Below are 16,644 nucleotides of genomic sequence, written 5' to 3'. Positions count from 1 at the left end.
CTTACCAGTTGATCCTAGAATCGACTAAACCTTGCTCTGTTACCACTAAATGTAACACCCTAATCTCGAATACGAAGTACTCTAATACTAAGGTGCTACATCAGATCATTGGAGTAACCTAGCAAAATTTTCAAATAATTTTAAAACATTGAAATACATTTTATATAGGAAAAAATACCATACATAGTTATACTGAAAATAGTAATAAATGTAGTTATACAAAATATATGGAGCTCCAATATCATTGTATATCAAAATAGTCAAAATAACAAAAATGATAAATGATTTACAGACTTACAAAAAAATACAAGTATGGCCTTAGGAATACAATGCCCACTAATAGATAAGGTATTATACACTAAATACGTGATGCTAGGAGTCACTCGTCGATGATGTTCCTCAGACACGAACAAAAGTCTACAAATTTGAACATTAAGACAATTCTAAGGCTGAGCTTTATAGGCTCAGTGGTACACAACAAATCTACCATACTTCAAGTAATTCATAAATATAAGTATGCAAATCAAATGTATACATGAAACATGACATGAGTATCGAATAATTAAATCATGAGTCATTAAATCTACATAACCAAATTGCTTGCATATCAAACTTGTCAAACTTGTTAGATTGCACATACTACTCAAATAATCGAGTATCCAGATAGTCTTGTGCCACTCATGGTCACTAGTCAAATAATTCCGGGTGTCCGTAGAGTTATCCCGAGTGCCACTCATGGCCACTAGTTAGGTTAGAGCCCGAAGGTTGATTGCAAACGAAGAATCAAACATATAATCACAAAAATACAACCATGACATTCAAGTCTCATACTCATTTTCTAAAATATTAACTAATGAGATGTGACAGTCTACTACCTTGACATTCTGAACTTTTTTCATTAAAAAATTAATAACTCTTAATATGTGACTCTAAATCGAGCACCGTTTGTTTTAAATGAAACTAGAGTTCTGTACGGTTATAGAGATATAAAGCTCACCTATTTCATCTTGTGAAATTTTTGGTGATTTTTTAAAGTTACTGCTAAATTTGTTTTATAAGAATCCTGCTGCCAGATTTTTATGACCTTTCAACGTTAAAAAATTCATATCTTTTAAAATAAAAATCAAAATCAACCTCTGTTTGCTCTAAACGAGACTATATTAACTCGCGGTTACAACGATGTATAGATCACTTCTTAATTGTTTTTACAGAATTTATGGTGAATTTTCAAACTTACTGTTCATGTAATAATTTGTTTCTTGCAGATTTCACAACTAAGTTTTTAGCTTCATTTTAAACCATCCAAACATGATTTCCACCCAAAGACATATAACATGCATGCATTATCACACAAGCATCATATTTATGACTTATCAAGAAGTATAGGAGAGTTAAAGGGTACCACCTTGATGGAAGAACACCAACAAAGTTTCTTACCTAGCTCTTCACCACTTAGCCTTTACCCTTAGCTTTAGAAGATTCACCATCCTTTTTAACTAATAACCATGTAACGTACAAGATTTCGTACAAAAGAAAAAAGAGTTAATAGGATGTAAAAATTCATACTTTAAATAAATAAATAAATAAAATATGAGAAGATGGGTACAGACTTCCTTAAACTCAAACCCTTATAAACACCCAAAAACCTTGACCTTCATCCTTGATGAACATAAATATTTTTTTTCTTCCATTTAACTTTAAAAAAAATAGATCAAGACTCTTACCTTCTTTGAGATTTGGAGAATGAAAAAAAATGGTGAGAACTCACTCAAATCTCTCTCCCTTTACATGACTTGCTAAGGAAAAATAGATGGAGAAAAGAAGAAAAAAATGAAGAAACGTAAAAAGAAAAAGAAAAAAATACAATAGGGTGATTATAATATAGGGAAAAATGGGGACAAATCCACTTTATCCCATACCTCAATCTACCAAACCATCTTTTCCCATTAATTGGGAGAAGACTTTTATTCAAAAATGGTAAAATCACCATATTAGCTATCCACCTTCCCCCTACTTCACACAAGCTTCCCAACATCCTTAATTTCTTATAAAAAGGTCCAAAATTCACTCAAATTAATTCCAACAAAACTCAATCCCAAAATAAATTTATCCATCGCCAACCCAGGTCAACACTCGAACGTTGACTCGAGAATTTGGGGCTGTAACAAAGTTATTTTTTAGAAATTATTTTCTAGAAGTCATTTTCAATGAAACAAACAGAGCCTTTGTGTAAAATTGACATTTTATCGATTTTTTGGTTATTCCTAATACTAATAGAATGGACCAATCATTTGATTCAATTAACCAAAACTTCTCAATAATTATTCTCTTTTTATTCCATTTAAATTGAATAAATTTTTCATTTTTTCTTGATTCTATTTCAACAAATCAAACCATCTATGTTGCAACAAGTCAACAATTTCTATTTGCATAATCTTATCTCTGATCAATATTAAAATTGATTCATTATCAAGCTTTTTTGTTTTTTGTAAATTCTTTAATTTTGCATTTACTATAAACTGTTCACGTAATAATCTCCGCTACTCGATGACAAGAGTCTTGCTATTTTCAATTTCCCAAAAAAATGCAATATGAGAAAAGAAATAAGATCAGTTGATATCGATATTGTTGCTAATACAAGAGAATGTAAGTTTAAGTATGTTGAAATACATCTATCATCTTATTTAATAATAGGAAAAAAATTATGAATAGTTCTAATCATTGTATAAAAAATAACCAAATTATCACATGTTTTGTGTTGCAGCTATCACAATAGTCTCAATTTCTTGTTAATTTGCTGAAACTCCGTCAACAAACAAATCGACCATATTAAAAATTCTCCCTCACTATATCAATGACCCTTTTTTTCCTTTCAAACAAGTACATGTTCTTTACACCTTGGCTTTTGGGCTTTGTATAGTTTTTTTTATATATATATGTACAATAACACACCCCACTTTATCCTTCTCATCAACTCTCTTGTCATGAAAGGTTTGCTCCTAGAAATGAAACAAATTTTCAAACCTAATATCTCCAATGGAGACCTTTATAGAGATGATCAAGAGGGGAGCTCAAGAACTACTATGTCAGGAAATGGTGATACCATGATCCAAACCTCCGGTTTTCACAGATTTTTACATGCCAAATATCTCAACCCCGCTCAGGCGGTAAGAAGTTGGTTTCTATTTTGTTTACAATATATCTAACTTTAACTGACTTATGATATAAAAGAACAACTTTACCGCTCCTACTATGATGCAGATTTTGGCTGAGATGGTGGGGACTTTTATTTTAGTGCTTTGCATCAGTGGGATCATAGCAAGCACTAATCTAAGAGGAGTTAGAGCAGCACTGCTAGAGTATGCCACAACAGCAGGGTTAACAATTGTTGTTCTCATTTATTCCATAGGATCCATATCTGGTGCTCATGTTAACCCTGCACTCACCATAGCCTTTGCTGCATTTGGCTATTTTCCTTGGTCAAGGGTGCTGTATTTAATATCCACTATCTACAAATCAAACACTTTCAATTAATTTAGGTGCCAAGAAATTGATAAAAATACCATGGAGGGCCTTGTACTAGGTGTCATATTGCATTTCGGCCTCTCTACTCAAAAAATGGGTAAATTGGTCCCTATATATTAGATCAAAAAGTAAATTGGTCCTTTCTCATTAAAAATTTCATTCATTTTTAATATTAAAAACTGGTATGACTAGCGGAATAATTAAACTGTGACATGTGACATATCACATGTATCTCAAGTTGACGTATAGAAACTATTTTTTAACAGCAAAAGTGGATGAAATTTTTAACAGAATGACCAATTTACTCTTTGATCTTATGTATAGGGACTAATCTGTCTATTTTTTAGTAGAGGGTAATAATCAATCTAACTCCTAATATAAGAGCCTCTGTGATATTTATATCCAAGAAATTACATCATTGTTTGCTCTTTTTTTTTTGTCTAACAGGTACCACTTTACATATTGGCACAAATTCTGGGTTCAATTATGGCAGCATTAATGGGAGAGTTTATCTATGGCATAAAATCGGATGTTTTGACAACCCGGCCTGGCCAAGGCTGCCAAGCCGCCTTCTTGGCGGAGCTCATCGCTGATTTCATCGTTGTGTTTGTGATTGCAGCGGTGACACAACAAGCACGTTCAGTAAGGCCAAAAATACTGCACTATGATCAGTTGTAGTATGTCAAAATTAAACAAAGTGTGAAACAAATCGGAATCCATGATGACCATGAAATTTATGCAGGTTGGTCCACTGTCTGGACTGGTTATTGGAATGTCCATTGCGCTAGCAGTCCTCATCACAGGGTGCATACTAACTCTTCAATTTGCATTGGCCATTGGCTGAACTTAATCGACATTCATAGCTACCTTTTTTGTAATTTTGGAATGCAGGCCTATCTCGGGAGGATCACTCAACCCAGCAAGGTCATTGGGACCTGCAATTGTTTCGAGGAATTTCGATAGAATCTGGATATATCTGACGGCACCTGTAATCGGAGCTCTTTTAGGGGCTCTCATGTATCGAGTTCTGCGTCTCAGACCCATCTCATAAGCAAATTGAGTTTATGAGGATTTTGATTTTGTTTGGTGAATATAAAGGAATCATGCAGCGCCATTATATTTATGGATGTCAAATTTGCGTTGTTATCACTTATCAGTACTTCCATATTAATATAATGCTAATTATAAAGCTGGACTTACTGAAATAGTGGTGATAAAATATCGAATCCAGCTGCCACTGGTACGTAGGGAACAAGTTCCGCTCAATTTTACTATTACATGCTAATTTTAGATGTTTAATATTTAATCAATTTTAGAATATTATATTTATAATTACAGTAATTAGTGTAAAATAATATTTTATCTGAATTATTGAATATAATTAAAATATATTAATTTATCATTTTAATTATTATAATTGAAAATTTTCTTAAAATATTTTTAACATTTTCAACATACAACACAAATTTACTTTATGTAATTAATATAAAGTAACATTATTCAAAATAATAATTAATTAATATAATTAACTATAAGATTTATTAAGTGATAATTAATATGCTTAAAAATCTAGTCAAGTAATAACTCTATTTTACTTTAATAAAATTAGCAACATAAAAAAAATTTAACTAATAATTTTAAATTATAAGTATGACAATTTGTTCTATATTTTATGCTTAAAGTCCTATTTATGTAATAACTCTATTTTAAAATTAACAGGACCCTTTCTTCACTAATAATTGTAGTTTAAATTTTTGTTCAAAAAAATTGTAGTTTAAATTCTAATTATTTTTAAATGTATCGCAACTTCTATTTTATTTCAACTTTTTTAACTAGTCACTTTAAATTAAATATTATAATTATTTTTAAAGGTAAATTTTGTAATATATTGAAAATAAAGGGTATTTTTATATAAAAATATATTTATTTAACTAAAAAACTTGGATTTTTATTATTTTTAATTTATCCAATTATATTCAAAGATTTTATAAATTTATACATTCATTAATTAATAATATATTATTATGTTATTTTTTAAGTAGAATTTTTAAAAGATAGGATCAAATTAATTAATTTCACATTAATATACTATCATTTTAATTACTATTATTTTTATTATTATCATATAATGATATTAACATAAAATTTATTATTCTAATATCGATTTAGTAATATAATTAACTATAATAATAATTCGCCAAGGAAATTAGAACTTGGAAACTAGTCATAAATGTTAAAAAAATTATAATGTACTTCTTTTTCAATCTTAGGTTTGATCACATATATTTTAATATTTTAAAATTTATTTAATGTAAAATAAAGAATAAAAATATTTTTTTAATATTAATCTCATTGTAGTTTCTTATCATATTTACTTTTTTTGATACAATGCTTAGAATTACTTATAGCCCTTTTTTAGGAGGATAATACACTTTAGAGCACTTGAACTCACGTCCTTTTACATTGACAACAATGTTGATTCCAGTAGAATTAAGACTCAATCAAAAATAATAAAATAGTTAAAAATTAACAAATGCGCATATATATAATGGGTGCTGTCGTTGGAATACAATCTAAAGTTTAGGCTACTGTGTTTTATATTTTGTAACTTCATCATTTTTGATGAATTACTTTAAGACTCGAATGGTTTTTATCAATGAAAACAAATTACGATCAATGATATTTTTATGTTGTATTGTTCTCAATTAGTTTACATGGTAGAACAAATACAACTTGTTGATTACTTTTGTTAAAGCTGATAAATGTTGCATAGCAATCATCTTTTGTATATGAGGATACAACATTCTATATTTGCTAATAAGGTATAAAAGATGCGTTGGTGGTTATTTCACTTTTGAAAAAATTATAATTTAATTTAATCTTAATCAAATTGAATTTGAGTTGAAGCATAAAATATGTTAATATTTGATTTAACATATTTTAGACTTAATCAAAGTAGAACAAAAATCATCTGCTCCTCCTCTTCCTATCCCTCTTTGTACCCATCTACACGTGTTAAAATAATTCATATTTATAATTTTTTTTCACTTTGTTTTGACTACGTTAAACTTGTCGAAAAAAGAAGAAAAAAACTGTGTGAACTCTGAAACAAAACAGAAAAATGCAACTTTAAAACGATGAACCGAAAACTAAAAGAGATATTGACAAGAATGCTGCTAATATGTAAATAACCCTTTCCAACATGAAACTGACATATTAAAACGATGAAGTGAAAACTAAAAGAGACTAACAAGAATGTTGCTAATAAAGCAGATAATCGTTCTTAGCATGAAACTGACATTGAAACTTCTGATTTCTCATTTCATCAAAGGACAAAGAGATGAAACAATGTAGCAATTGAATAAAAACTCACATATTTGTTATTTGTTAAAACTTAAGACTCTTTTATTTAATTATTCATTTCATTAGTGATCGTTGTTGCATTCAAATGATTTGGTAAAACAAAGAATAACTAATAGAAGAGCCAACCAAATGTGTTTTTGGGTATACTAAACAAGCACAAGAGAAGCAGATGAAAGAACAGATTAGAGAACTTTTATTTCAAGGAGAATTAAAGGTACTTAAATTGACGTCTTACATAAAGGACAAGACCCAGAAAAACAATATTAAAAAACACTTTTCTAATGGTTTATTTGACAATCTTTAACTTTAACAAAGACAAAGGAAATCAACTTTATTTATAAGGATAATTTATGATCGCCATGGAGATGAAGAACAAGAAGAAGAAAAATAACTTAATAGTTTAAAATGTTGAAATTAGGAAAATTCATAGAATCAGTCAACACAATAACCATTAAAAAAAGAAAATTATTAGGAAAAAAAAGGCTAATTTTTTTTGGGTGTAAAACCTTTGATTTGTAAGGATATCTACTCTTTTGTCGTCAAAACGTTAAAATAAGAAAATATATTTATTAGTTGAAACCTGTCACGCAATTATGGGTGAACCACAAAAAGGAATAGAGGAGTAGAGGAATTTTACTCATTTATTTATACCTAGTTTTTTTTTTTTTACGTCATTTTCGTTCCACGTGAATATATACATTTAATTTGAACTCTAAAAAATAGATGTAAATAAATTAATTATTTTATAACTGCATTAAATAATAATAGTTGTTGGATTGTTACATAAATAATAATGTTTGTAGGATCTCTAAAAAATCGGATCGATTGGTCACCTAAATTGCCATCGAATGCTAGTCATATAAGCTAGTGGTTGCCTCTTTAATTTGCTGCTCCCGCCACCTCAATTTTTGGTTGTTGTATACTTTAGTTTAAGTTAGTTGGAAAAATTGTATATTTTTAGAAATTTTGAGGCATATTCTCGATTAATAAAAGTAGAGAGTTAAATTATAAAATTATAATTTTATATTTTACTCCATGAGACTTTTATAACGGTATATTATATACTCAAAATGGTTGAGTGATAAATGAGAAATTGATATTTAAAGTAAGCTATTTGTGAATATTTGTTGAGTAAAAAAAAAGCTTAGATCTCACATTGGTTAAATACTAAGTGTGAGATGTATATATATATGAGAACCCACTTGAAGGGTGATTGAATGACTAAACTTAAAACCATGCCTCACGTGTATGGGGTGCAAATTCAAACCCATGGGGTTTGGGACGAACCCACATGATGTGGACGATGCGAAATGTTCAGACTATGCGAATGCAGATTTTGTATCCTTATTCATGGATATTTGCAAAATCCGTCCCTATTAAATGTCTATAAAAGGCTAAGAATTGTTCAGAATTTTTTACTCACATCGAGTTTATTTTGCTTTTGAGCAGCCTAATCTGTCTTAAAGAAATTCTATAAAACAGGCCCTAACATATAGTAAACTCAATTCTTCTTTTCGATTTCTAGTTTTGTTATTATTGGTATTTACTATATGATATTTTAAATATAAATTATTCAATTTATTTTATTTTATATAAATATTTATTTATATTTATATATTTATTCGTTAACATGTTATGTACAACAAATGCTACCACCATTTGACCAAGCTAATATTTGCCATTTATTTGCATCAGTCCTTGCCGCGTATTGCCATCACTTTGCTGTTGCAATTTATTAATTGTTGTGGTTGATTGTTTTGATCTATTGTTCCCCACTTGAATCATTTTCGGATACTAATTCGCCGAACTAAATTAGATATTAAATTGATTTAGAATAATACAGATTTGTTTAATATTAAAATTAAACTAATCATCATGGAATTTACGTTTTTTCTTCATTGAAGCGAAAGAGGTTTGGCAAACCACGTAATCTAAGGGTAAAGCGAGAATTATCAGAGACTGATTGATTCTAAGCAACTAACGTTTAGAAATTTCGCTTGTGGTTCCTATGTTTTAAATTATTTAATATTATTAAACGTAAGTAAATATTTTCTTCTCTTTTTTTTTTCTAAAAAATCATCGAAGACAAATAGAAAATATAATATTGCAAATAATGAAATTTTATTAAACTAATATGTTCGAAGAAGTACAAACATTAATGATGAAATAACTATACTAAGGACACTAGATCCTAACATTTTCCCACTTTTTCTTTTAAAGTAGATGGGTCACATTTCACATATCCATACCCTCTACATGTTTCTCGAAACTTTTAGCCACTACAACCTTGGTCAATAGATCTGCAAGGTAATCCTTGGATGCAACTTTGACTACGTCAACTATTCCATCTATCATCGCCGCTTATATAATGTGGTATTTTCAATCAATGTGTTTGTTTCGTTTATGATTTTTTATTTCCTTGGTATTATCTATTGACACACTATTATCACTATATGGTGTGGTAGCTTTTATATACCAAGGATGACTTCGAAATCTATTTAGAACTTCTAAAAGCCAAATAGTTTCTTTTGTTGCCTCAAAAGCAACATGTATTTGGCCTCCATAGTGGAGTTGTCAATGCAACTCTATTTCACACTTCTCCACACAATTGCCTTGTCGTCTACGAAAAAAATACAGTTCGATGTTGATTCTCTCGAATCCTTGCTTGTTGGAAGTCAAAATCTGTATATACAATGGAAGTTAAATCCCTTCTAGAGTGTACAAACATATAATCCCTTATTCTTCGTAAATAGTTAAGTATATGCTTAACTGTCTGCTAGTGTCTTAAACCAAGATTTTCTAATATTGACTCACCAATCCTATTGCAAAACAGATATTTGGATGTGTGCACAACATATTATACATAAGACTTCCTACTGTCAAAGCATAGAGAACCTTTCTCATATGCTCTTTTTCTTTCACTGTCTTATGACAACCGCTAAAGAAATATGGAGGCAAGATATAGAAGGTTGTGTACCTTTCTTTAAATCGATCATTATAAAACGTTCCAATATATTGTCTATGTGTAAAGCTTGTGATAAAACTATCACTTTGTATTTCGATTCTTAAAGTATTTGAATTCCTAGAACATAACCAGCTTCACCTAAATCCTTCATTCTAAATTGTTGGGTTAACTATTTTCTAGCAGATGATAATGTCCCTGCATATTTCTAAATGAGTAGAATATTATCAATGTAAAGAATTAGAAATACCACCTTTTCATCCACAATCCATTTGTAAACACAGGGTTCATCAACGTTTTTCTCAAATTCAAAAGTTTTGATCGCTTGATCAAATATTTGATTCCATGTACGGGATGCTTGCTTTTGTCCAATTATGAATCTAAGCAATTTGCAAAATTTATATTCGATTCCTTTAGCTATATATCCAACAGGTTATACCATATATATTTTTTCTTCAAAGTAGTTGTTCAAAAACTTTGTCTTAACATCCATTTGATAGTTCTTGTAATTGAGAATAGTTGCAATGGATAATAGAATGCGGATAGACTTGAACATCGCTATTGGATAGAAGTTTCCTCATAATCCATACCTTATTTTTGCGTATAACGCTTCACTACAAGCCTAGCCTTATAAGTTTCAACATTTTTTTCCGCAATCCTTTTCTTCTTGTATAGTTACTTACACTTTATAGGTTTTGTCTCGTCCGATAAGTTCACAAGTTTCCACACTGAACTGGATATCATAGTATCCATTTCAAAATTTATAGTTATTTCCTAAAGCTTGGAATCAACACTCTGTATCAATTTATCATATGTGAGTGGATCATCATCTTTTTGTTCGACAAACTCCGTGTTAAAAATAATACCATCATACAAGAAGAAATTTGGTCTTTTGGAGACCCTCACACTACTATCAGGCACCCTATATTGTTGATTGTTTTTAAGTCTACTATTTAGGATACGATCTAAAAACGAAACTTATGGTTCTATTTATTTTCTTAAATTTCCTCTGGTAACAATCTACTTCGTGATTTAAAGTCTATGTAACTTTCCTCAAAGAAAGTAGCTTGCATCAATTCTTTGGTCGTTTTTTCTTTTGGATTTTAAAATAATTCACCCTTTGTTACTTTCAAATAGCTAACAAACATGCACAATTATGTTCGCGAATCCACATTTTTGCATTCTTATCCAGTACATGTGCTGGACATCCCTATATCCTTAAGTGATTTAAGTTGGACTTCTTGTCATACCACATTTTGTATGGAGTTTTAGGAGCTTCCTTAGTTGACACATCATTCAAAATATAGCAATACATTTATAACACATATCCCCAAAAGGATACTGACAACTGTGACTAACTTCACATTGAATGAACTATATATCGGATAATGTTGTTTTGCAACTGCATTTAATGTCAAAATTGATGCTCCAAATGGCCTCGAATCATCTCCAACGACTATAAACAACCACAAATCATTTCCTTCATATAAATACTCATAAAGAACACATCAAAACTCTTGAAATGAACATCTCAGCTAAAATATCAAGAGAAAAACCTTCAATTTTTTATTTATTTCATTTCTGCTTGTATATATCTTTTTAGAGCTTATTGTTAGATCTTTTATTATTCTCATTTTCATTTATTTAGTGAGCCAAACTTGTAAACACCAATTGTATATTGGGAGAGCTTCTAGTTGAGCCATATAAACTAGAGTGATTCTAAATTAACCTTGAAAATCTTGAGGTTCTAACTTAGCCACAAAAATTAGGGGAAAGAGGTTCTAACTTAGGCTTTCAAAAGTTATGGATTGTAAAGGTTATACCTTATCCTTGAAAGGTATAAAATCTTAAAATAAATGGATATTCCATGGTCATTCAGCAGTTAACCTATGAAATGGCTATTCAGCAAATACAAGGAATAGCTTAAAAAAATTTTCTTCCCAGCGTACCCATAAGAAAATCACAAATTTACAAGCTTATATTTGGCAAAAAAAACCTGGAGACTTTATTCTTTCACCATTTTCTTCCTATCGAGTTAAGGGGAAAGAAAGCTCAAAACACTCGAAAACGTCTCTAGGTAAGTATCAATTTTCATGGGGAAGATTCAAGCATCTTGAAAACTAAACAATATGGATCTTTGATACTTAAGTTTGATTTGAGTTGTTAAGTTGTTTTTTTCCTTAAACTATTTAAGAACTTGAAAACTAAAAAATATGAGTCTTTGATGCTTTTCTCTATTAATCCCTGCTTCTTTGAATCCCTTTATGTTAATCATTTTTTAAAAATATTTATTTATTTATTTATTTTTTGTTTTCAGTAATTGACAGTGGTTTGAAAGTAATCTTAGATTAAAGGATTTTCTTCAAAAGCCAAATGTTTTCAGAATCGAGATCCAAGTTTTTTTTTAAATTTTTCTATTTTTGTAGATAAAATCAGCTTAAGAGGTGTTTTTTGATACCTCAAAAGCTTGAATTTTTATGGCTATCTTGGATTTAAAGGGGCTGCCTATTTTCAACAAAAACCTCCTTAATCCTTTTTTTCTGGGTTTTTGAAACATGTTCTTAAATTTTGAAAACCAGATTAGCCGCATTCATCTACGTACAAGTGGTACTTCAGCCAAGAAGTAATTGAGAACCACTCTCCATCTAGGAAGGACGGAATCAACCTTAAAAAAGAGGAGTAGTTGTGATGTCATATTGTTCTTTTCTTCAAAAGCTTGGACTTAAGCTTAAAGTGTAAGCGCAAGGGCTATGCCTATTTTGAAGTTCGTTACTAACTTGATGGGATGCTAATTGCTTTCCAATATATCATCAATTAGGTCCTTAGTTTTGCAGTTCTTAAGTTTTTTCGCATAATATTGCTTTTGAAGAATTAACTTTCATTTTAAGTTTTAGTATGTGTAACATTTTTTTAAGTGGTGATAAAATTTACTTGTAGACCTCAAGTAGCAATAGCATGTGTAATGATGTTGTGTCACCGGTTTTACATGCGCCAATCCATGCAAAGAAGGATTGACAGGTATATGCTTTAATTGTATTCCCCTGTTTTAATGCGTACTTGCATCTTTCTCAGTCTAAATATGGAACCATGTATTAATGGAAATGAGTGCTAATAGGGAAAAGATGCAATGATATGTACTTTTCACGAGGCCAGTTATCTGCATTCTTTGGAAGCAGAAATCACTAAATTCATATAAGAAATAAACGATTATACTTATAATATCATCACACGCTATTGTTTATTTTTGGATATTTAGTAGTTTTTGTTTAAAGAGAAAGTGTATATTTAGTTGTTCAAATCTAGAGGCTTGGTTTTCTCTTTTCTGAACATATCGGTGAAATTTGCAAACCATTGCAACTGTAAGCACATCTCTTTCATGCAAAATAGAGAGGCTAAACCTGCTCTTTGTTATCTATTTCAACTGTAAACCAACTTTACCTGTGGTTCATTTGTTTTTAAGATGTTATCTAGTGTTTGTAAATTCATTTTATTGCTTGGGATGTTGATCGTGTTTATATCGTTGTTTTAAACATTCTAACCATAGATGATGATTTCTTCTTAGATAGGCTAAACCTGCTCTTTGTTAATTGAACAACTTAATTGCATTTCTTCTTATTCAAATTTCTCTCATAATTGAAATCATGCAATTTAACTATTGTTTTTTCATTAGTGTAGTTGGTTCACTTTCAATTTATTAGACCCTTTTGTTTCTTGTGAAGATAGGTTGCCTTTGTAAAACTTACGAATTTCTTAATGCTTTTTCACCTTGCCTTGCTGAGTACCTTATCAATCCACCTTGGTTACAAGCTGAAGCAGGCACTTGATACCAATCAACAGTATAGCATCTTTTCCGCGATAGTTTGTATTGAATACATACCTGCTTCTGAATTTAGCTTGTTACAGGGATTGGATCTTCTAATAGGAGGAGATCATCAAGTTGTCATTCACACTCAAACATGTATTCATTTACTCAAGAAGATGATGGGTGTTTCAACTACATTTCAAGTGAGGCTGCTAATGTATAAACAATTTTGTTACCTTTCACCTTTCAATGCTTTAGTTTGGATCTTTGGAGTAAGGTGACAAAAGGGAAGAAAAGCAAGATGATATATTAACTTTTTGTATGGGTAAATGGGTGTGGTGGTGGAGTAATATAACTTTTTTGTATGTAATTACAGGATGATATATTGACATGAAGTATATCATATTAATATTGTCACTTTTTGTATATGTGTAAATGAGTTTTCTACTGTAATTGGACTCTTGAAAGTTGATCATGGTTTGTTATGTTATTTAGATGCTGAGATGATGGTTGGATTATGTTGGTACTATTTATTTAACAATATTTGTATTTTCATAGTAGTACTCTTTAACAATGTTAGTAAACAAAATAACTAAAACAAAAAAAAAAAACAAAAAAAAGGCAATTTTGATGCAAAAGCTTTATAGATCTAAACTTTTTGAAGGTTTTTAGGAAAATCAAAATGGAAAATATGAAAGAGGAGATCAAGAAAAACCCTTGGTAAAATTTAGGTAAATTCATGTTGGTGGTTGACGGTGACGAAAGGCAACAACGAGGACGGTGGTTTGTTGGAGAGAAAGATACGATGAAATGGGGGAGAGAGAGAGGACCAACAAAGATGAGGGAAATAAAAAAAAAATCTTTTAATATAATTTAATATAAAAAATAAAAAATTTAATATAAAATATTATTTCCAAATTTTAGAAAATATAAAAATAAAATATTTTAAATATTTTATTATAATTTAATATAAAAATATTTATATTAAAAATATTATTAAATTATATTTAATAAGAATCCTATTAAAGTTTAATATAACAATAATAATTATTATCAACTTAAAAAAATTCTGTTAAGGGTACTCCGGTCATTTCAATTTTTTCCTTTGTGCTATTACAATATTTGTTCTATTCAATCAAATGCAATAACACTATTACAGTTATATTTCATTCCATTCAATCAAACAATTAAATTACTAATTATAATTTTATTTTATTATAGTTCTATTCCATTACAACTTCATTACATTATAACTCTATTCCATTTCAATAAACCAAACATGACAAAAAATTAAGGTAGTAGAGGAAGAGAATTCGGGCTGAACAACTATAAATAATTTGTGCAACATTTTTTCTTTTTCTTTTTCATTTTTGAAGATTTTATAAAATTTTTAAAAAAATCAATTCACCCTCTTGATATTTTCAGGCCAAACAATTATTTATTTTTTAAATATGTTAATTAAAGCTAAATTGAATTGAAAAAGATATTAAACATAAATGATATTGAAAATTGATGAGATGGCACAATTTCACAGCCTAAAACTTAAATACTTTTAGGATCATATCAATTATTCTCGACAAATATTTTTAATTTATGAAAATATAAAATTATCTAAATTCATTTAAATTCATCAAAATTTAAAGTGATTCGAATTTAAAATAATTTATATTCAAAATAACTTAAAGAGTGAAATTATCTAAAATTATTTCAATCCAAAAATACCTAAATCTGAATTTAATAAATCCTACACCATCAAATTCTCCAAATAATATGAATGCAAAAAAAACATTAACCTAAAATAATTAATTAAAAAATAGTCTAATCAAAACCTACCCAATCAAGTCCGTTTGCGACCATTAGGCAGTGCCCAGTGATTGTCTGGATCTAAATTTGTTTGTGAGTAATTATTTATTTAGTTAATAAACAAATGGAGTTATTTTGTGGCCACGGTCCATGGACGCAAGCAATGTGGCCCAATTAAGTACGTGTAAGCCATATTCGCTGTTACGGAATAATCAGTAGTGGACCAACATTTTAGGAGGTTGCACTTGCGGCGCCTAATACCCGAGAATGGCTAGTGGGGCCTCAACTGGCCATTTTGACTTGTAAAAGAAAAATAAAAAATTTCAAGTTATTTTTCTTTTTCTAATTTTTACATTATTCTAATTTATATTATTTCAAATTTTCTTTTGAGGAACATAAACATCAGAGAAAAAAAATCCAAACTTTTAAGCACATAGCTCATACAATCTCGAACTACCTCGTCACCCTATCTTATTCGAACCAGGCAAAATCCACATTGCACTTTAGCATGCCAACAGTCAAAGGTTCCCAACCAGCCCTTCCCCCAACTCGCGACACTCCTGCCCGATCACCACCTTCACTAGTCACAACAAACACTCCCAACGACTGAAGCCAACAAAGTCGGAAATCATCAGCAGCTCGAACAATCGAGGCCATTCCAACATCCTTCCCTTTCCAAACCAAATAATTACGGTCGGACCATACAATCCAAAACAACACCAACACACAATGTAATTTGTTCAGAAGCTACCGAATCAGAAAGTCTACTACATAACTTAGCAACCGTCGTTTGACCAAAAGAAAAACTAGTAGCACTCAAAACAGCTTGCGCATACGGACAATACAGTAAAACATGATCCATACACTCTGCCTTACCATAACGGCTACACGAGGGGGACAACGGGGAACCCTTCTCATTCAAGCGAATCCGAGTCGATAAAAAGTGCCAAATACAACACCAAACAAAATCCTTTACCTTCAACGGGAGTTTACAATGCCATAACTTAGCCCAAACAATGTTCTCATCAAATAAAGCCTGATCCAATCGCATGTTAATTGCAACTCGGTATGCCAACCTCACACTATACCTTCTATTCGTACTAAACTGCCAAACTAGTTGATCCATCGTCGGAGTGTAACTAACTGGTATGCTAAGAACGTACGTAGTGCGTCATGTGGAGCCAAAATC

At 30.2% G+C, this 16,644-nt stretch overlaps 1 protein-coding gene and 1 long non-coding RNA gene across 3 annotated transcripts; both read left to right on the top strand.

The window, feature by feature from the left end:
* The first annotated feature begins 2,952 nt into the window (after positions 1-2,952).
* Positions 2,953-4,659, top strand: LOC107890239 (probable aquaporin NIP7-1). Its single transcript, XM_016814719.2, has 5 exons — positions 2,953-3,167; positions 3,262-3,486; positions 3,973-4,167; positions 4,268-4,329; positions 4,417-4,659. The coding sequence occupies exons 1-5, from the start codon at positions 2,985-2,987 to the stop codon at positions 4,574-4,576; spliced, it is 825 nt and encodes a 274-aa protein (XP_016670208.1). The 5' UTR covers positions 2,953-2,984; the 3' UTR covers positions 4,577-4,659.
* A 6,873-nt stretch (positions 4,660-11,532) lies between these two features.
* Positions 11,533-14,127, top strand: LOC107888869 (uncharacterized). 2 transcript variants are annotated; one of them, XR_001681529.2, is made up of 3 exons: positions 11,682-11,927; positions 12,430-12,585; positions 12,788-14,127. It is a non-coding gene; the product is annotated as an uncharacterized lncRNA (long non-coding RNA). The 2 variants fall into 2 exon arrangements; XR_001681528.2 differs by having other exon boundaries at positions 11,533-11,927; positions 12,430-14,127.
* Positions 14,128-16,644: the final 2,517 nt, after the last annotated feature.

This window comes from Gossypium hirsutum, chromosome A09, assembly GCF_007990345.1.
Source record: "Gossypium hirsutum isolate 1008001.06 chromosome A09, Gossypium_hirsutum_v2.1, whole genome shotgun sequence".
NCBI lineage: Eukaryota > Viridiplantae > Streptophyta > Magnoliopsida > Malvales > Malvaceae > Gossypium > Gossypium hirsutum.
Note: the sequence above shows the minus strand (reverse complement) of the source record. Positions and strands in the feature narration are given on the sequence as shown.